This window comes from Oncorhynchus mykiss, chromosome 6 (genome assembly GCF_057628025.1).
Source record: "Oncorhynchus mykiss isolate SJ-2025 chromosome 6, ASM5762802v1, whole genome shotgun sequence".
In the NCBI taxonomy this organism is placed as follows: domain Eukaryota; kingdom Metazoa; phylum Chordata; class Actinopteri; order Salmoniformes; family Salmonidae; genus Oncorhynchus; species Oncorhynchus mykiss.
Window position 1 is genome coordinate 2,439,337 of NC_143027.1, and position 20,385 is coordinate 2,459,721.

Here is a 20,385-nt window from a genome sequence, read left to right on the forward strand (position 1 = left end):
CACACACACACACCAATGATACACACACACACACCAATGATACACACACACACACACACACACACACACACACACACACACACACACCAATGATACCCACCCACTTACCTCTCTCGCTCTTCTTCCCTCCCCTCCAGGTGGTGACCCCAGAGAAGTACGAGGTGAAGGGTTCCATCGAGAACTGTTCCATCATCCTGACGTCTGGAGCCGACCCCAAAATGACAGTCACCATCACCCTGACCTCCCCCAGCATCCGAGAGGAGGAGGAGACCCCTACCACACCCCCGCCACGGGACGGAGGTTGGAAAGACATCGCCCACTCTCCTTCCTTTTTCTCTCTCGCTCTGCCACTTAGCTATGGGTGCATTAGTGTGTTCAGGGTGGGGTTTGCACATTTTGGGACTATTTCAATGGTCCTGTTTCTCCAATGGTCTTAAAGTTCACCGCTCACCCAGTACCTGAATGAATGCACCCTGTAAGATCCATTATCCGAGGAGACCTACCCTGGTGGCACTTCCAGCTGTATGGCACTAAGTTTCAGATTTGACCTGTTGAGCCTTTCTCACAGTTTTGTCATTTTTATAGACTCTCTAGTTATCATTTTCAACTTCAACCAATGAAGCGCTTGAGCTCTGTCATGACATGAGATGATTGGTCCTCGTAAAACGGTGTGCTTTCAAAAGGCCTTTAGGATTTCTAGGTCCAATAGTCAGTGATTTATTTTTTTTTTTTTACGTTGGGATTAGAGAAGTACTAAATGGTCAATATTCTGTCGTTTTAATTCATAAATAATTCACGGAATATCATAAACCGTGTTTAAAGGGAAGTATACAAAGAACTAAAGTTTTGGGGATCCGTTCAAATTGTCCAAGAGACCTGTTTTTGAAGCCATCTTTTTGACTTGTATTTTTGTATCTTAAAACCAACCTGAATGATATACCAAAGGCTCATCGTTGAAAAACGTATTTGTAGAAACTTGACTTTCTAGTCATGGTTAGAGCTCAGCAGTCCTGGTAAAGTCTTGACGGTTCCTCGTGCCACCAGTGTAGCTCTTACTCTATCTGGAACTCTCCTTCAGTGCGTCTTGTAATGCTGTCCCCTACAAAACAAAGCATGGACAGTGTTTGCATTTTCAGACTAGTTTTTAGTTCCCAGGTAAGATTTAATTTTTGTTTCCTGTATTCCCAGGGGCGTTTGTTCCACCGTCACACCACTACGATAAACCCTCCCACCCCGGGTCAATCGTTAGCGCTCTTAGATCAGAACTACATACATCAGAGGAACGTTATTCTCTACAGATATTAAAAAGAAATGAAAGACCCATTGGGAAGGGGAAGCGGAGAGGCACCGAATCCTGACTTACGAAACGTGCACACAACTCAGAGCTCTGCACAAATCGTGCGTAGATTGATGTCGCTGGAGAGATTTTTTTTAGCGGAAGTTTGAGTTGAGTGGGCGTTTTGTCAGGTTAGGATTAGGCCAAATGAGAAGAGCAGAAAGAACAGGGTTACAGAAGACTGTTACAGAACACACACAGATGGTTCTAGAACACTGGCAAGCTGTTCTAGAACACAGACTGTTCTAGAACACAAAGACAAGAAATGGGTTCACACATCCCCACAGGAAACAAATCTTATGTTGGTCTGGTCGCGAGCAGGTGATCTGTTCTTACATGCTCCCTGAGTGAACTGGTGTCCCCCTCCACACAGAAGCCTATGCACAGACAGATCTGTCCTTTTTTTTTGTAGCTAATCATGCTCTTAACAAACCCCCCCCAAAAAAAGATATGACGTGAAAGCCCTTTTTGATCAAGTGATCCATTCTCTGCATTCGTTGACAATGGAGGGGTGGGAGTGAGTGTTGCTAAGCTCCTGTATCTATCTAGCACGCCTCGTTTTGTTGTGCCAACTTTTTTTTCCTTTTTTTCTCACCCTATTCCAGAAGTGTGCACTTGCACACTCTGTCAATGGATTTGAAAGCATAAGGATTGGAGTTGCCCAGAGAGGGTATCCATCCAGCATTTTGTTAAATCCAGTTTCAGAAAGTGGATTTGAAAGCATAAGGATTGGAGTTGCCCAGAGAGGGTATCCATCCAGCATTTTGTTAAATCCAGTTTCAGAAAGTGGATTTGAAAGCATAAGGATTGGAGTTGCCCAGAGAGGGTATCCATCCAGCATTTTGTTAAATCCAGTTTCAGAAAGTGGATTTGAAAGCATAAGGATTGGAGTTGCCCAGAGAAGGGTATCCATCCAGCATTTTGTTAAATCCAGTTTCAGAAAGTGGATTTGAAAGCATAAGGATTGGAGTTGCCCAGAGAAGGGTATCCATCCACCATTTTGTTAAATCCAGTTTCAGGAAGTGGGCAAGTGCACACTTCAGCATAAAGGTGCAAAATGGGGACGCTGTGTGGCCAGCCTGCAGTAGACTTCAGTAGGCCAGGAATGAAGGCTTTGGCAGACTGTGGTAGGACCCGGGTACTGCAGAGCAGTATACAGTTAGTGTGATTTATCTATCTGTTGGTTTCATGCCCAACCTACTGATTTTTAATCCAGCCAGTTATGCATGCAACGATGTCCGATCTAACCCTTCTTTTTTTTCTGCTGGGAGCTTCCATGTTTGTAGTTTTTCTGCTGCAACATCATTTGTAGTTTTCTTTACCAGTCCAGTCCCCAAAGTCCTCTGTTCTTTTTAATTGTTTTATCTTTCAAAAAAAATAAGTCTCCAGTATGTGGGAGGGTTCAAACCTCGGCCCCCAGCCAACCAGCTCCTCCGGAAGGATTTTTGACCAAGGTTTCCCCCTCCCCCCCCCCCCACCACCACCCAAACACTTTGCCACACCTATCATTGCCATGCCACTGTTAGACATCAGCTCAGTTAACACTCCTGTTCTGACCCCTCTGTTATTAGTTACCAGGGCCCAGACTAATGCGCCAGGGCCCAGACTAACGACCCATTGGAATCCCCCTAGAGTATCCGTCCAGTGTCATCTCAGAAGATCTAAGACTGAAAGTGACAAATGATTGGCGTAGCTGTAGCGTTGCTTCCTTGAACAAGCTAACATTATATCTCAGTTTTTTTGAGATTTGAAACTTCTCTGTTAAGGCTTACATTTCAGCACATGATAACAATAGGCCTACATACAGTTCAGTTACTTTGACTACATGATCAAATGAATAACTGTTGGTACCAGCCGACACTAGCTACTAGGTCAGCCTGAGTTAGATAATGATCAGGCTGTTGACGCTCTGGTGGTTCCCGTTCACTCATCCTGCTTCTATTCTCTCATTTTACGGCAGTCCCGTAATTCACCTTCCCTTTACCGAACACCAACGTAGACCTAACGTTACATACATGACACTCTACATCTCCAAACCCTTGGTCATTTCAATGAGGTCAGGTTGCGCATTGGTTTATTTGGCAGCAACGCCAATCAGATTAGACCTTTTTTAATCTAGTTCACTTCCTGGTTCCCTACTGAAACCCTATCTTGGTATGTGTGGCAATGTGTTTGTATCTTCTTGTTAATGAGTCTTGCTCTACCTGGTCAAACACCCGTTCCTCCTCAACACCTCAACCGACCACCATTTTGACAATTGGACTCATCCGTTTTTAGATGTAACCTTGGTGAAAGACCCAGAGGACGTCTTGGACAGGCTAAAATGCCTTGCCGCTCTGGCGGCTCTGCGGCACGCTAAGTGGTTCCAGGTTCGGACACATCCATCTTACTTTCTTATTGTAGCCTTATGAGATGCATATTTTTTTGATTCCTTTGTTTTAATTTTGTTTTAATGAAGGAATTTTAATAATGAATTTTAACAACTTCCCACAACAACAACAAGAAACACACAGTAATACCTGATAACAGTTGAATTGTTGTTTGACAAAGATAAATTCAATGATGCCACACACGTAATGATAAAAAAAAATCTAACCAGATTGAATATTCAATCTTAATTTTTTTATATTTATTGTTGAACTTTAGTATGGTAATGATTTTTATAATTTTCAAAAAAAAAAAAAAACTGGCATCCTTGTATGATTTCATTATTTTCCCTTCCAGACTATATTGTCAGTTAAAACATGATTCCATAAGGCTGCAGAGATATCTTTGCATAAGATCTGATAAGAGCTTCCATGTTGAGCATTAGTATCTTGTGATTTTGTATTTATTTTTAATAGAAGAATAGGGATTGAGAGAAACGGGACATCTGATTTTTTTTTTAGTATCACTGTGTCGCTGCAATGGCAGAAAAAGCTAACGCACAGGTGAAGCAGATTCCCTCCCCTCTCACAGTCCCTAACCTTGATCTTCTTTACAAACACAAACTCTGTACCTGACGCTTCTGTCAAACACTTGATCAACTTGAGAAGTCAAGGTTTATAAGATGACAAGGAAATGTAAACCTTTTTTCTTGTTTCATCTTGCAAACTGTGAGCTCTCTCTTTTTTTTTTACTAATGTTATGAGGTGAAATACTCCTGGAAATGGCAGCTGATTCCAACCAATTACGGACAATTAATTAATTGAGTTTTCAATCAACCTATCACAAGCTTCCATTGTGTACAGTAGTGTTTGGCCCTCTATGACAGACCTGTTGTAATGTACCCTGTAATAGTCTGTCTGCTCCCGTCTGTTATCTCTAAACTAAACGTGTTGTTGCTCCACAAGGCTAGAGCGAACGGACTCCAATCCTGTGTGATTGTTATTCGTATCCTGCGTGACCTCTGTCAGAGGGTTCCCACATGGTCCGCCTTCCCCAGCTGGGTGAGTTCATCATCAGGCTAACGCTAGAGTCGACAACTGTCTCAAATGAGTTTATTTTTGTATATGTTGTTAGAGAAGTATTGGACTTTAATGGGACGGTTTATTGGACACAGAGGAAGCCCAGTCCATTGAATTGTTTCTCGTCCCGGACGAGGCATAATCTGTGTCTGGGAAACCGACCATATAGGTCAATTAAAGGGATAGTTGGGGATTTTAGCATTGAAGTATTTTATCTACTTCCCCAGAGTTGGATGAACTTGTTGATTCCATTTTTTTTTGTCTTTGTTCAGTTTGAAGGAAGAGTCTAGCCTTAGTACAATGACTGTAAGTTGTTGGGAACAGCTAGCACGTTCGCTGTTCCTGTAGACTTCGTCTTTGCGCTGACGCTAGTTAGCATTGGCTCGCAGAACTGGTATCCTCCAGTGCATCTGACTCTGGGGAAGTAGACAAAAGGGCTTCATTGACAAAATCCTGAACTATCCCTTTAAGTTCATGCGTTCGAGTGTCGAACAGTAGATGTGTTAACTTGGGACGAACACACTGGCTGCAACTCAGTAGTAAAAAGTGTCTTCTTTCCCTGACGTGAGGTGGCAAGGACAGATCCAAAATACTTCTTTAAACTCCTCATTGAGTGAATCTAAACGTCTCCATCCCCTCTGCTCCTCCACCATCCCCCTCTGCTCCTCTACCATCCCCCTCTGCTCCTCTACCATCCCCCTCTGCTCCTCTACCATCCCCCTCTGCTCCTCTACCATCCCCCTCTGCTCCTCCACCATCCCCCTCTGCTCCTCCACCATCCCCCTCTGCTCCTCCTCCATCCCCCTCTGCTCCTCCTCCATCCCCCTCTGCTCCTCCTCCATCCCCCTCTGCTCCTCCTCCATCCCCCTCTGCTCCTCCTCCATCCCCCTCTGCTCCTCCACCATCCCCCTCTGCTCCTCCACCATCCCCCTCTGCTCCTCCACCATCCCCCTCTGCTCCTCCACCATCCCCCTCTGCTCCTCCACCATCCCCCTCTGCTCCTCCACCATCCCCCTCTGCTCCTCCACCATCCCCCTCTCTTTCCCTTGTTCTCCAGGCCATGGAGCTGTTGGTAGAGAAGACCATTAGCAGTGCCTCTGGCCCCCTGAGCCCAGGCGACGCACTGAGACGAGTCTTTGAATGCATTTCCTCTGGGATTCTGCTCCCCGGTTAGTCTAACCGATTTATTTTCTGTACTCTTATAGCAGACTATTACGCATATCATCGTGGGAGACATTTTTTTGTTGTTGTTGATGATCGTATCAGACTTTCGCGTAGTTGGATGGGGTTAATGATGTGTTGGCATTAGCAGAGTGGTGATAGGTGTGTTTGGTTGTCCTCTAGGTGGCCCAGGATTGGTCGACCCGTGTGAGAAGAACCCCACTGATACCCTGACAGCCATGGAGGAGCAACACAGAGAGGACATCACCTCAAGTGCCCAGGTACTGACAGACACGTGTATAGAATGCACAGTACCAGTCAAAAGTTTGGACACGCCTACATGACTCCATATGTGTTATTACATAGTTTTGAGGTCTTCATTATTATTCTACAATGTAGAAAATAGTAAAAAATAAAGAAAAACCCTTGAATGAGTCGGTGTATCCAAACTTTTGACTGGTACTGTAAATATAATGTATTAAATAAATTGAACAAAAATATAAAGGCAACATGTAAAGTTTCATGAGCTGAAATAAAAGATCCCAGAAATATTCTATACGCACAAAAAGCTTATTTATCCTAAAATGTTGTGCACAAATTTGTTTACGTCTCTGTTAGTGAGCATTTCTCCTTTGCCAAGATAATCCGTCCACCTGATAGGTGGCATATCAAGAAGCTGATTTAACGGCGTGATCACGCACCTTGTGCTGGGGGACAAAAGGCCATTCTAAAATGTGCAGTATTGTCGCATAGCACAATGCCACAAAATGTCTCAAGTTTTGTGGGAACGTGCAATTGGCATGCTGACTGCAGGAATGTCCACCAGAGCTGTTGCCAGAAAATGTCATGTTAATTTCTCTACCGTAAGCCGCCTCCAACTTCGTTTTAGAGAATTTGGTAATACGTCCAACCGGCCTCCCAACCGCAGACTGCATGTAACCACGCCAACCCAGGACCTCCGCATCCGGCTTCTTCCCCTGCTGGCTCGTCTGAGACCAGCCACCAGGACAGCTGATGAAACTGTGGGTTTGTCTGAGACCAGCCACCAGGACAGCTGATGAAACTGTGGGTTTGTCTGAGACCAGCCACCAGGACAGCTGATGAAACTGTGGGTTTGTCTGAGACCAGCCACCAGGACAGCTGATGAAACTGTGGGTTTGTCTGAGACCAGCCACCAGGACAGCTGATGAAACTGTGGGTTTGTCTGAGACCAGCCACCAGGACAGCTGATGAAACTGTGGGTTTGCACAACCAAAGTATTTCTACACAAACTGTCAGAAAACTGTCTCGGGGAAGCTCGTCTGGGTGCTCGTCGTCCTCACCAGGGTTCTTGACCTGACTGCAGTTCAGCTTCGTAACCCGACAAAAGCAAAGCAAATGCTTCAGCACGATGGCCACTGGCTGGAGAAGCTGTTCACGGCTGAATCCCAGTTGGTAGCTGTACCGGGCAGATGGCCACTGGCTGGAGAAGCTGTTCACGGCTGAATCCCAGTTGGTAGCTGTACCGGGCAGATGGCCACTGGCTGGAGAAGCTGTTCACGGCTGAATCCCAGTTGGTAGCTGTACCGGGCAGATGGCCACTGGCTGGAGAAGCTGTTCACGGCTGAATCCCAGTTGGTAGCTGTACCGGGCAGATGGCCACTGGCTGGAGAAGCTGTTCACGGCTGAATCCCAGTTGGTAGCTGTACCGGGCAGATGGCCACTGGCTGGAGAAGCTCTTCCCGGCTGAATCCCAGTTTTAGCTGTACCGGGCAGATAGCAAACAACTTGTATGGTGTCATGTGGCCGAGTGGTTTGCTGATGTCAGCGTTGTGAACATGGTGGCAGTGGGGTTATGGTATGGGCATGCATAAGCTACGGACAACGAACACAACTGCATTCTAGCAATGCCAATGCACAGAGATACCGTGACAAGATCCTGAGGCCCATTGTTGTGCCATTCATCTGCTGCCCTCACCTCATGTTTCAGCATGATAATGCACGGCCCCATGTAGCAAGGATCTGTACACAATTCCTGGAAGCTTAAAATGTCCCTGTTCTTCCATGGACTGCATACTCACCAGACATGTCACCCATTGAGCATGTTTGGGATGCTCTGGATCTACGTGTATGACAGCCTGTTCCAGTTCCCACCAATATCCAGAAACCTCCACAGCCATTTAAGGAGGAGTGGGACAACATTCAACAGGCCACAATCAACAGCCTGATCAACTCTATGTGAAGGAGATGTGTAAAGTTTAATATATGATAATGGATGTACGGTACTGGCCATATGTAAAGTTTAATATATGATAATGGATGTACGGTACTGGCCATATGTAAAGTTTAATATATGATAATGGATGTACGGTACTGGCCACCATACCTACCTACCTTTTTTCTTTTTTAAAGAAGGAAAAAAATGTATATTTCTTGAGGTTCTCCGTAAATATAAGGTGCTGTATGTAGTAATGTAAGGTGCTGTATGTAGTTAACTCTCCCTGTCCGTCTGCTAGAGGGAATGTCTTCTATTGACCAACTGTGTCTCTGTCCAGTTTGCTCTCTGTCTGCTAGAGGGAATGTCTTCTATTGACCAACTGTGTCTCTGTCCAGTTTGCTTTGCGGCTGCTAGCCTTCCGTCAGATCCACAAGGTGCTGGGCATGGACCCACTGCCCCTGATGAAACCCCGCTTCAACGTCTGCACCAACCGCAAGCGTCGCCGCGACAACAGCGATGGAACGGACGGATTCGAGGGTGAAGGGAAGAAGGACAAGAAGGATTTCGACAGCAGCTGCTAGGACCTGGCCCCCCTCCACCACCCCCCACCCCAATTCATTTAAAGTTGTGTGTGTGTGTGTGTGTGGCCACGTTTCAGGCTGACTACATTGCATTCACCTGCCGGAATCTCACGACACCTGGATGTGTGTTTTCAAGATGAGCGCTAACCATAATCCATATAGCATTCTGATGATGGATTGCACAGTCAATAATGTGGCGTGCAACCATTGGTTGATGCCTGCACTGCAATGTAGTCTGCCTGGAACGAGCCCTATGTACTTCTGTCACCTACTACAGGTGGGTTTGTGTAAATGCTCAAGACCAACATCGGACAGGGCCTGGTCCTGTAAGCCATGAGTAAATCAGGGTTGTATTCATTTGGGCACGTAACAGAAAATGTTTTTAAACATTTTGCAATGGGGGCGGGGGAGAGAACTGAGCATTTCTATTGTCAGTCCGTTTTCTTCCTTTTTGGTCCCAAATGAATACGACCCAGTCTTTACTGAATAGGCCTAATGCAGTACCCAGTTTGTCCACGATGTTCTGTTTTGGTAGCGATTGATATGACCTGTGGTTGGGACCTATAAACATCTCCTTCCTAGCTGATTCTTTTATTTCTCCAGTAGAAGTTACCACGACAACGGGGCTTCCTTTTCCCAACCTTCTCCTTTTTAGACTTATTGTCTGTCTTTTTTGTTGTTGTTATTTTGTGTTACAGACTTTCCAGTCTTTTTCGAGTTACGAAAACGTAAACTAGAGTGAGATCTGTTTTTGTTCCAGTGGTTGATTTTTAGATCAGGAAAATCTACGGTAAATGTTGATGCATCACATGCATGTTATTTCCAGTTGCATATATTCAGTGTTGGCTGTTTTTTTTAGTGAATTTAAATACCCATTTATGAAGCACATAATTCGATCAGTCACCAGTAAATGTTTTATTTTCCTATAAGCTGTAATTTTGAATATGATCTTCTTTTTAAGTGTCATGATGCTTGTTAAAAGTAGCGTAAAAAGCTACGGTCTTGTTGTTTTGTTACGGCCAGACTGCAACGTGTTCTAGTGTTTAACACAGGCTCCTTAACTGTGATGGTGTTTGTACTACATTTCTGAGGGAAACACTGATTCCTAATTTGTTGTTTTGAACGTAGCTCTCTCTTATATATATGAAAATATACCTATGATAATCTTGCAATGGATCAAAGTGTTTTAGTTTGGAAGAACTCACGGACGTGCTTTCAGATTTTGTTGTTTGTATTATGGCTTTTAACATTTTGGTTTAACAGATTATAATGGGACATTTGTTGGCTTGCCCCACATCTTGGTTTAACGCTGCGTACATATAGTTCATTTGAATAATGTATAGAAAATGAAAAACCGATTTGGATTAAAAAAAGACGAGCGTAACGTTGTTGTTTAAACGTAGATCCATTTAATGTTTGACTGTCAGCCTGTCTCTGCCTGCCTCTCTCGGTCTGCCTGCCTCTCCCTCTCTGTCTGCCACTCTCTGCCTCTCCCTCTCGCTGCCTCTCTCTCGGTCTCTCTGCCTCTCCCTCTCTCTGCCTCTCTCTCGGTCTGTCTGCCTCTCTCTCAATTCAAGGTGTTTTATTGGCATGGGAAACATATGTTTACATTGCCAAAGCAAGTGAAATTGATAAACAAAAGTTCTCTCTTTGTCTGGCTGGCTCTCTCCTCCCTTCTCTGTCTGGCTCTCTCTCTCCTCCCTTCTCGGTCGGTCTCTCTCTCTGTCTGGCTCTCTCTCTCTCTCTCTCTCTCTCCTCCCTTCTCGGTCGGTCTCTCTCGTGTGCTGCCTGTCAGTCAGCCTTTCGTGCTCGCTCTGTGCCTGTTTTGTCTCTGTCTGTCTTAGTACCTCCACTTTACCATGGTCGGAATAAAGACATTTCCTGAAATGAAGGACTTCTGGACTAAGTGGGGTTTGTTGTTTGGGTCTCAGCTCCCTATTTCCAAGGATATACATACACATCCAATGTGTGGCGACACCACCTCAGCACTTTCTACATGTCATGTTCAGCTGTATGAAGTCCCCCAGTGGCTTTATGAAACAACATGGAACCATAGAGATTTCCCTCTGTGCAGAAGACAGTTTACTGACAGTGTCCCAACAGGATATGATGAGTGAGGTTAGACGGACAGTTATTTTATCCCTTCAAAACAGGAAGACCACACAATGCGATCTCCATAGCCTGCTTCCTCTGCTGACAGACCATGAAATCAGAGCACCACTTGTCACATCAAAGAAACAAAAATGTTAATTTTGTTTTGTTTAAAAAATATATTTCAGCCCAAGATGAAGTTTTATAACCAAGCTATGACCACTAGACACTAGCAATGAGGCGTGTCGTATGTACTGTATTCAGATCAGCAAAAATTCAAGTGGATGGTTCATCAAAGATGACCTATGATATTGACCAGATTCCCGAGTGACCGCTCTAACACTAGAATCCATGTCCTCCATGATTTGAGTGCAAGTGAGATCAGGTGGGACCATTCTAGCCAATGAGAGGGCAGATACGCGTGTGCCCAACATGCACAACTTAGTCGTTTTTCTCAAAGTTGCCTGAATGCGAAACGCATCCACTTATTTCAGTACATTTGTAACAAACATTTTGCGAGACGTATATATGTGATCAAGTAAGCCTGAGTCAATTTGACCATTCTCATAGACCGTCATATAAAAAAATGTTTTAAAAGAGTTTGTCTCACTTAAACTGACAGATTTGTGGATGGATGAAATCCTCTCGCTTCGCCTCTGTCAGTATCGGCCCGTCCCAAACGGGGAATGGGAGGTGGCATAAATACAAGACCGATAGACGTTACATCCAATAGAATCACGAGAATCATTTTTGGCCTCCTTGGCACAAGGCCAATGCGGATGTTCGATGGGCGGGTTCTGTTAAAGCAGGTTATTCTTCTGTTTTGGCCCCTTATTTCCACCTGGGTTCAGGGGGCAGAGAAAATAGATAGTTGTCAACTACAAGTTCTAGAAATGTTGAGTAGTTTAGGGAGCGTTGGTGGGAAGTCTGCCAAACCTTCGTTTGTTTCTTATGTGACGCCCGAGGTAAGTTATATATTTTTTAATTAAATAGTGCTTTATTAGTGTACGCGATAATGCATGTTGGATGAGAGAGAGAGATAAAAAGCCTGTCTTTATTTGATACGGACTAGTTAGTATTACTGCTATCTGACTAACATGACTGGGGCGGGGTTGTGCTACTGGAAAGCCGTAGCCCGCTAAACATAGTTGAAGAAAAACAAGCATTGCCATCCGATATGACTGTTTTGTCCTGGAACACAGTTCGTCTCCGGAGAATAGAGTGTCTCGTCATGTTTTGAATGAATATGAAATATCGTGCTTTATTTCCCCCGGTAATATTTGGGCAGCAGACACCCTGGCAACGGTAACAGTGTTTGTTTTTGTGTGACGAGTCTGTTAACAGTTAGTTCAAGATACATTGTTAACTCCTGTTTCTCAGCCTTTAAAAAACACTCATGTATTTTACATTGAGTTTGTGTGACATTTCATCTGTCAGATCTGCATGGAATAGTCAGTTAAACTAGAAAATATAGATGGTAAACATGCAATCTAATGTTTCTATTTCTCTATCCGTAAAACACCATCTGAAATCATTGTAGATTTAGTTATTATCCGGTGTGGGAATCGCAGTGACGATTGAGCACATTGTTGCCTACATCGTATCTGAAGTGTGGACATATGGGAACAGCACAACTTCCGTGGGAAGCCGTAGCAGAAAGTGCAGAAGCCAACATGTTTTTTTTATAGGGCATTTAACATGGGCAAGATATATCTAATTATATTCAAGAACGTAACACAGTGTAGGCTACAGAACAGCAGTCATTCAGCAATGAATGATTAGTCAAAATCCCATGACAGAAACCGTAACATACTGTTATGCCACTGTCAGGAAGTCGTAGTTTTATGGACATCACATGACGGACCCAGTAGTCCATATTCGTGTGGCTAAGTAATGGCTGATGGGCTGCAGTTTGATTCCCAAACACTTAATAACCCAGCTAAGTAATGGCTGGTGGGCTGCAGTTTGACTCCCAAACACTTAATAACCCAGCTAAGTAATGGCTGGTGGGCTGCAGTTTGATTCCCAAACACTTAATAACCCAGCTAAGTAATGGCTGGTGGGCTGCAGTTTGATTCCCAAACACTTAATAACCCAGCTAAGTAATGGCTGGTGGGCTGCAGTTTGATTCCCAAACACTTAATAACCCAGCTAAGTAATGGCTGGTGGGCTGCAGTTTGACTCCCAAACACTTAATAACCCAGCTAAGTAATGGCTGGTGGGCTGCAGTTTGATTCCCAAACACTTAATAACCCAGCTAAGTAATGGCTGGTGGGCTGCAGTTTGACTCCCAAACACTTAATAACCCAGCTAAGTAATGGCTGGTGGGCTGCAGTTTGACTCCCAAACACTTAATAACCCAGCTAAGTAATGGCTGGTGGGCTGCAGTTTGACTCCCAAACACTTAATAACCCAGCTAAGTAATGGCTGGTGGGCTGCAGTTTGACTCCCAAACACTTAATAACCCAGCTAAGTAATGGCTGGTGGGCTGCAGTTTGATTCCCAAACACTTAATAACCCAGCTAAGTAATGGCTGATGGGCTGCAGTTTGACTCCCAAACACTTAATAACCCAGCTAAGTAATGGCTGGTGGGCTGCAGTTTGACTCCCAAACACTTAATAACCCAGCTAAGTAATGGCTGGTGGGCTGCAGTTTGATTCCCAAACACTTAATAACCCAGCTAAGTAATGGCTGGTGGGCTGCAGTTTGACTCCCAAACACTTAATAACCCAGCTAAGTAATGGCTGGTGGGCTGCAGTTTGACTCCCAAACACTTAATAACCCAGCTAAGTAATGGCTGGTGGGCTGCAGTTTGACTCCCAAACACTTAATAACCCAGCTAAGTAATGGCTGATGGGCTGCAGTTTGACTCCCAAACACTTAATAACCCAGCTAAGTAATGACTGGTGGGCTGCAGTTTGACTCCCAAACACTTAATAACTCAGCTACATAATAAACTTAGGTGGTAAGCAGAGCAGGCAAGTTCGGAGTCGTGTGTGTGTCCTCTGAATGACATCCTAGCTTACAGGAAGCTGCCTTTTTAATGTAATGCTAACAGGAGAAACGTGGACATGCACAGGATTAAAGCAGTGGCTCTACAAGAGTTAGTGAATGTTTGAACAGCTTCGGTGACACAGTATCTCCTAATAAGAAATCCCTGATGTTTTCAACGCTGTTTAGAGAGCAGTGGCTGCTCTTATCAAGCTCTCCAATGGCTTGTGTTTTATTTATTTTTTATTTAACAAGGCAAGTCAGTTAAGAACAAATTTGTGTTTTCAATGACGGTCTAGGAACAGTGGGTTAACTGCCTGTTCAGGGGCAGAACGAAAGATTTGTACCAGGTCAGCTCGGGGATTCAATCCACCAACCTTTCGGTTACTAGTCCAATGCTCTACCCGCTAGGCTACGTGCTGGTTACTAGTCTAATGCTCTACCCGGTCAGGCTACCTGACCACTAGGCTACCTGCTGGTTACTAGTCCAACACTCTAACCACTAGGCTACCTGCCCACTAGGCTACCTGCTGGTTTCTGACCCAACGCTCTAACCACTAGGCTACCTGCTGGTTACTAGTCCAATGCTCTAACCACTAGGCTACCTGCTGGTTACTGGCCCAACACTAACCACTAGGCTACCTGCTGGTTACTGGCCCAATGCTCTAACCACTAGGCTACTGGGCTGCCTGCTGGTTACTGACCCAACGCTCTAACCACTGGGCTGCCTGCTGGTTACTGGCCCAATGCTCTAACCACTAGGCTACCTGCTGGTTACTGGCCCAATGCTCTAACCACTAGGCTACTGGGCTGCCTGCTGGTTACTGGCCCAACGCTCTAACCACTAGGCTACTGGGCTGCCTGCTGGTTACTGGCCCAACGCTCTAACCACTAGGCTACTGGGCTGCCTGCTGGTTACTGACCCAACACTCTAACCACTAGGCTACTGGGCTGCCTGCTGGTTACTGACCCAACACTCTAACCACTAGGCTACTGGGCTGCCTGCTGGTTACTGGCCCAACGCTCTAACCACTAGGCTACTGGGCTGCCTGCTATGCCAACTACCGTTTTGATTATGACGAAGAGCAGCCAGCAACATGATGGGGGTTCAAAGTTCAGACGAAGAGCTGATTTACACTCTCTCACATCTTGATAACATGAGGCAAAATGTTGTAGTAAACAGAATAAGTTTGTAGTGTTTATCTTCCAAGTCATCTATTGCCTTGATGTTGTTGTTCCCTAATACTGCTTTCACATAGTATTTACTGGTGTTTTGGGCAATGTTAATTACACCACATTACCAAAAGTATGTGGACACTGGCTCATCTCAACCTCTCATTCCAAAATCATGGGCATTACTATGAAGTTGGTCCCCCTTTGCTGCTATAACAGCCTCCACTCTTCTGGGAAGGCTTTCCACTAGATGTTGGAACATTGCTGCTATAACAGCCTCCACTCTTCTGGGAAGGCTTTCCACTAGATGTTGGAACATTGCTGCTATAACAGCCCCAACTCTTCTGGGAAGGCTTTCCACTAGATGTTGGAACATTGCTGCAGGGACTTGCTTCCATTCAGCCACAAGAGTATTAGTGAGGTCAGGCATTGATGTTGAGTGATTAGGCCTGGCTCACAGTCAGCATTCCAATTCATCCTAAAGGTGTTCAATGAGGTTGAGGTCAGGGCTCTGTGCAGGCCAGTCAAATTCTTCCACACCGATTTCGACAAATCCTTTCTTTATGGACCTCGCTTTTTGCATGGCTGCATTGTCATGCTGAAACAGGAAAGGGCTTTCCCCAAACAACTGTTGCCACAAAGTTGGAAGTGCAGAATCGTCTAGAATGTCATTTGTATGCTGTAGTGTTGAGATTTCCTTTTACTGGTGCCTAGCCCAAACCGTGAACAACAGCCCAAGACCATTATTCCGCTACGTTTGGTGGAAAGAAAGTTGTCAGAAAAACAACATGTTAACTTGAAAGGGATGTAACTGAATATAGGGCTATTACTAATGGCACTCTGTTTTACTACAAAGAGGAGTAGCCTACTTTCTGGCCAGGCTCCAAGCTGAATGAGGGCCAGTATGTTGTAGGCTCGTTTGTTATCGCTGACTGAATATAGGGCTATATTTGACTCTCACATTAGCTAGGCCTAGCTGTGACTTTAGATACAAATGGGAGGGTTGCTGTTACTAATATAGAAATAGTTGACTTCCTCTGTGAGGCCAGAAGTGTCAGATGTATGAGGAAACCAGTAGCCCATAGCTTTAAAAGGATCCTTATCTATGGTGACAGCTTTAAAATGATCCTTATCTATGGTGACAGCTTTAAAAGGATCCTTATCTATGGTCACTGCTTTACAGTGAGCCTTATCTATGGTCACTGCTTTACAGTGAGCCTCGGCTATGGTCACTGCTTTAACAGTGAGCCTTGACTATGGTCACTGCTTTACAGTGAGCCTTATCTATGGTCACTGCTTTACAGTGAGCCTCGGCTATGGTCACTGCTTTAACAGTGAGCCTTGACTATGGTCACTGCTTTACAGTGAGCCTTATCTATGGTCACTGCTTTACAGTGAGCCTTATCTATGGTCACTGCTTTACAGTGAGCCTTATCTATGGTCACTGCTTTACAGTGAGGCGTGGCTATGGTCACTGCTTTACAGTGAGCCTCGGCTATGGTCACTGCTTTACAGTGAGCCTTGACTATGGTCACTGCTTTTACAGTGAGCCTCGGCTATGGTCACTGCTTTAACAGTGAGCCTTGACTATGGTCACTGCTTTACAGTGAGCCTTGACTATGGTCACTGCTTTACAGTGAGCCTCGGCTATGGTCACTGCTTTACAGTGAGCCTTGACTATGGTCACTGCTTTACAGTGAGCCTCGGCTATGGTCACTGCTTTACAGTGAGCCTCGGCTATGGTCACTGCTTTACAGTGAGCCTCGGCTATGGTCACTGCTTTACAGTGAGCCTTGACTATGGTCACTGCTTTACAGTGAGCCTCGGCTATGGTCACTGCTTTACAGTGAGCCTTATCTATGGTCACTGCTTTACAGTGAGCCTCGGCTATGGTCACTGCATTACAGTGAGCCTTGACTATGGTCACTGCTTTACAGTGAGCCTCGGCTATGGTCACTGCTTTTACAGTGAGCCTCGTCTATGGTCACTGCTTTACACAGAACCAGAAGCTAGCTAGAAGGCATGTCAAAACCAGACTTTCCCTGTTTGTTGTCAAGAGAAAATAACATAAACATGTCATCACATTTAGTCTTTCTCATTCTCCTGGTTAATTGTATACATTTAAAGGACATCCTTTTGAATGAATGAGTTAGTTTGTTTTCTTATATTTGAACATTATTGAGGTAGTAAAGTGATATGAATGTTTTTGTTGTCATTTCACACAGGAAATCAAGTCAGAGAAGGAACCTTCCAGAAAAGAGAAACATCCAGACTTGTTACCAGGTGCATCTGGAAAAGTTCCTCCTCTCTCCAGAACCTGGAGTTTCCTACATGATTGAAACATTTGGCATCAAGTTGATTTGCTCAAAACTCCTGTTGTCTGTCTCCTGTTGTCTGTCTTGTTGTCTGTCTTGTTGTCTCCTGTTGTCTGTCTTGTTGTCTCCTGTTGTCTGTCTTGTTGTCTGTCTTGTTGTCTGTCTTGTTGTCTGTCTTGTTGTCTGTCTTGTTGTCTGTCTTGTTGTCTGTCTTGTTGTCTGTCTTGTTGTCTGTCTTGTTGTCTGTCTTGTTGTCTGTCTTGTTGTCTGTCTTGTTGTCTGTCTTGTTGTCTCCTGTTGTCTGTCTTGTTGTCTCTTGTTGTCTGTCTTGTTGTCTCCTGTTGTCTGTCTTGTTGTCTCCTGTTGTCTGTCTTGTTGTCTCCTGTTGTCTGTCTTGTTGTCTCCTGTTGTCTGTCTTGTTGTCTCTGTCTCCTGTCGTCTCTGTCTCCTGTCGTCTCTGTCTCCTGTCGTCTCTGTCTCCTGTCGTCTCTGTCTCCTGTCGTCTCCGTCTCCTGTCCCATCTACAGGTGAGGTAGTGTTCTGCAGTGCCAGCACAGTGTTGAAATACACTCAGGATGACCTGTCACAGCGAGGCGTCTTCGGGGCGCTGCTCTGCACCAACTTCAGAGTGTCCTTTGTCAGCGACGAGGCGCCCACTGAGGAGATGGTGAGGACCGCCGTCACGTTGAATAACGGACCGTTTTGATAGGGCACTTCGTCATGGACCGATTTGGTGCGTCTCAATAGAATATGTTTTTTAAAGCGGCTTCTCTGCCTCTTGTATCAATGGGTGTTGCTGAACTTGCTGTCAGCTTCTCTGCCTCTTGTATCAATGGGTGTTGCTGAACTTGCTGTCAGCTTCTCTGCCTCTTGTATCAATGGGTGTTGCTGAACTTGCTGTCAGCTTCTCTGCCTCTTGTATCAATGGGTGTTGCTGAACTTGCTGTCAGCTTCTCTACGGTTATTTTAAGACCAGTTCAGGGAGAGGATGTCAGACCTCGGAGATCCAGACGAATGGCTCTTCTCATTACCACCCTGTGGGCAGTTCCTCTGAACTAGAAACATCAAGTAACTGATGCAAGCAGTAAAATTATATATATAAAAAAAAATAACTTCTGGAACAACGGGAACTGTGAAGCAACACACACACACACACACACACACACACACACACACACGCGATAGCATACGCACTACACACACGTACACATGGATTCTGTACTGTATATATGTGGTAGTGGTGGAGTAGTGGCCTGAGGTCACAGTCGTGAATATATTGTAATGTTTTAAATACATTTTTCTGGACACCCAGGAAGAGTAGCTGCTTCCTTGTCAGCAGGTAATGAGGATCTATAATAAAAAACATACACACTCAGATGGTGATGAGGAACTACTCCGATGAGAGAAAGTAAACACACACTTTCTTTATTACAGAAGCCATTTGAGGAACTGAGTACGTGACTCATGAGAAGTGTTGGTTTTGATTAGAGCTCAGACTTGCTGTTTATCCTTGGAAGTGTCTGAATGGAGATGTGTGTGTATATATATTCTAATAATGTCCTTCCTTACGTAGGGCCAGCTCTTCAAAAATAAACTCTACGGAGAAAACGACATCCCTCTTTCGTGTGTGGATAACATCTATGGAGGTGAAGCTTACTGAAATCATGTTCTACATCGTTTTGTTTCACGTAGTTTTGAATATTTCATAGTTTTCTTCCATTCATTTTGTAATTCAGTGTTGACTAGTCATTTTAAAGTCTTGGAATGAATAGATTGGTAGAGGGGGGGGGTTTCGTTGCCTTCTTGAAAGAATATCACTGGTGTCTTGATCATTTTTGTGGCTTCAGGTTCTGAAGACAAGAGGAAGCTGATAACAGGAGGCCTGGTGAAGAACAAGTATCCATCAAAGATTATCATCCACTGTAAAGACCTACGGGTGTTTCAGTTCTCTCTGTCCTTCTCTAAAGAGGAAGATGCCAAAAAGGTGCAGCTCCTGACTTACAAAAATCACCACAAATGTAATATATCTTGTTGGTTGGTTGATTTGATTGATTGGACACATACTTTGTCTTGTTAGATCTTCCAGGGGATTGTCCACCACTGTCTGGAGCCCAAGTCCCTGAGATGTCTCTTTGCCTTCTCCTACTGCGAGAACACCTCGTATCCAGGTAGCTATAGTTACTGTAGAGAACACCTCGTATCCAGTTAGCTATAGTTACTGTAGAGAACACCTCGTATCCAGGTAGCTATAGTTACTGTGGAGAACACCTCGTATCCAGGTAGCTATAGTTACTGTGGAGAACACCTCGTATCCAGGTAGCTATAGTTACTGTGGAGAACACCTCGTATCCAGGTAGCTATAGTTACTGTGGAGAACACCTCGTATCCAGGTAGCTATAGTTACTGTAGAGAACACCTCGTATCCAGGTAGCTATAGTTACTGTTGAGAACACCTCGTATCCGGGTAGCTATAGTTACGGTGGAGAACACCTCGTATCCGGGTAGCTATAGTTACGGTGGAGAACACTTCGTATCCGGGTAGCTATAGTTACGGTGGAGAACACCTCGTATCCGGGTAGCTATAGTTACGGTGGAGAACACCTCGTATCCGGGTAGCTATAGTTACGGTGGAGAACACCTCGTATCCGGGTAGCTATAGTTACGGTGGAGAACACCTCGTATCCGGGTAGCTATAGTTGCGGTGTAGAACACCTCGTATCCGGGTAGCTATAGTTACTGTTGAGAACACCTCGTATCCAGGTAGCTATAGTTACCGTGGAGAACACCTCGTATCCAGGTAGCTATAGTTACCGTGGAGAACACCTCGTATCCGGGTAGCTATAGTTACTGTTGAGAACACCTCGTATCCAGGTAGCTATAGTTACTGTGGAGAACACCTCGTATCCAGGTAGCTATAGTTACCGTGGAGAACACCTCGTATCCAGGTAGCTATAGTTACCGTGGAGAACACCTCGTATCCGGGTAGCTATAGTTACTGTTGAGAACACCTCGTATCCAGGTAGCTATAGTGAATGTCCTGATGTGTCACCGCAAAAAGAAAATGTGTGGAAGCCTCCGTTCTAGTTGTCTCTC

The 20,385-nt window shown here is 44.8% G+C and overlaps 2 protein-coding genes across 23 annotated transcripts in view; both read left to right on the forward strand.

The window, feature by feature from the left end:
• Positions 1 to 10,612, forward strand: part of LOC110525160 (zinc finger RNA-binding protein) — a 62,826-nt gene extending 52,214 nt beyond the window's left edge. For 16 of the 22 annotated variants that reach the window (XM_036979209.2, XM_090236853.1, XM_090236855.1 and 13 more), the window contains 6 exons: positions 138 to 300; positions 3,614 to 3,705; positions 4,669 to 4,764; positions 5,840 to 5,951; positions 6,127 to 6,224; positions 8,536 to 10,612. In XM_036979209.2, the coding sequence (XP_036835104.2) occupies positions 138 to 300; positions 3,614 to 3,705; positions 4,669 to 4,764; positions 5,840 to 5,951; positions 6,127 to 6,224; positions 8,536 to 8,721 (747 nt within the window). In that variant the 3' untranslated portion in view covers positions 8,722 to 10,612. The remainder of the gene's footprint in view (positions 1 to 137; positions 301 to 3,613; positions 3,706 to 4,668; positions 4,765 to 5,839; positions 5,952 to 6,126; positions 6,225 to 8,535) is intronic. The other 6 variants (XR_016496479.1, XR_016496480.1, XR_016496481.1 and 3 more) reach the window with 1 other exon arrangement.
• A 970-nt stretch (positions 10,613 to 11,582) lies between these two features.
• The window catches only part of mtmr12 (myotubularin related protein 12), a 30,242-nt gene continuing 21,439 nt past the window's right edge, over positions 11,583 to 20,385 (forward strand). The window contains exons 1-6 of the mRNA XM_036979210.2: positions 11,583 to 11,777; positions 17,203 to 17,260; positions 17,820 to 17,959; positions 18,866 to 18,938; positions 19,140 to 19,276; positions 19,370 to 19,460. Coding sequence (XP_036835105.1) covers positions 11,586 to 11,777; positions 17,203 to 17,260; positions 17,820 to 17,959; positions 18,866 to 18,938; positions 19,140 to 19,276; positions 19,370 to 19,460 — 691 coding nt within the window. The 5' untranslated portion in view covers positions 11,583 to 11,585. The remainder of the gene's footprint in view (positions 11,778 to 17,202; positions 17,261 to 17,819; positions 17,960 to 18,865; positions 18,939 to 19,139; positions 19,277 to 19,369; positions 19,461 to 20,385) is intronic.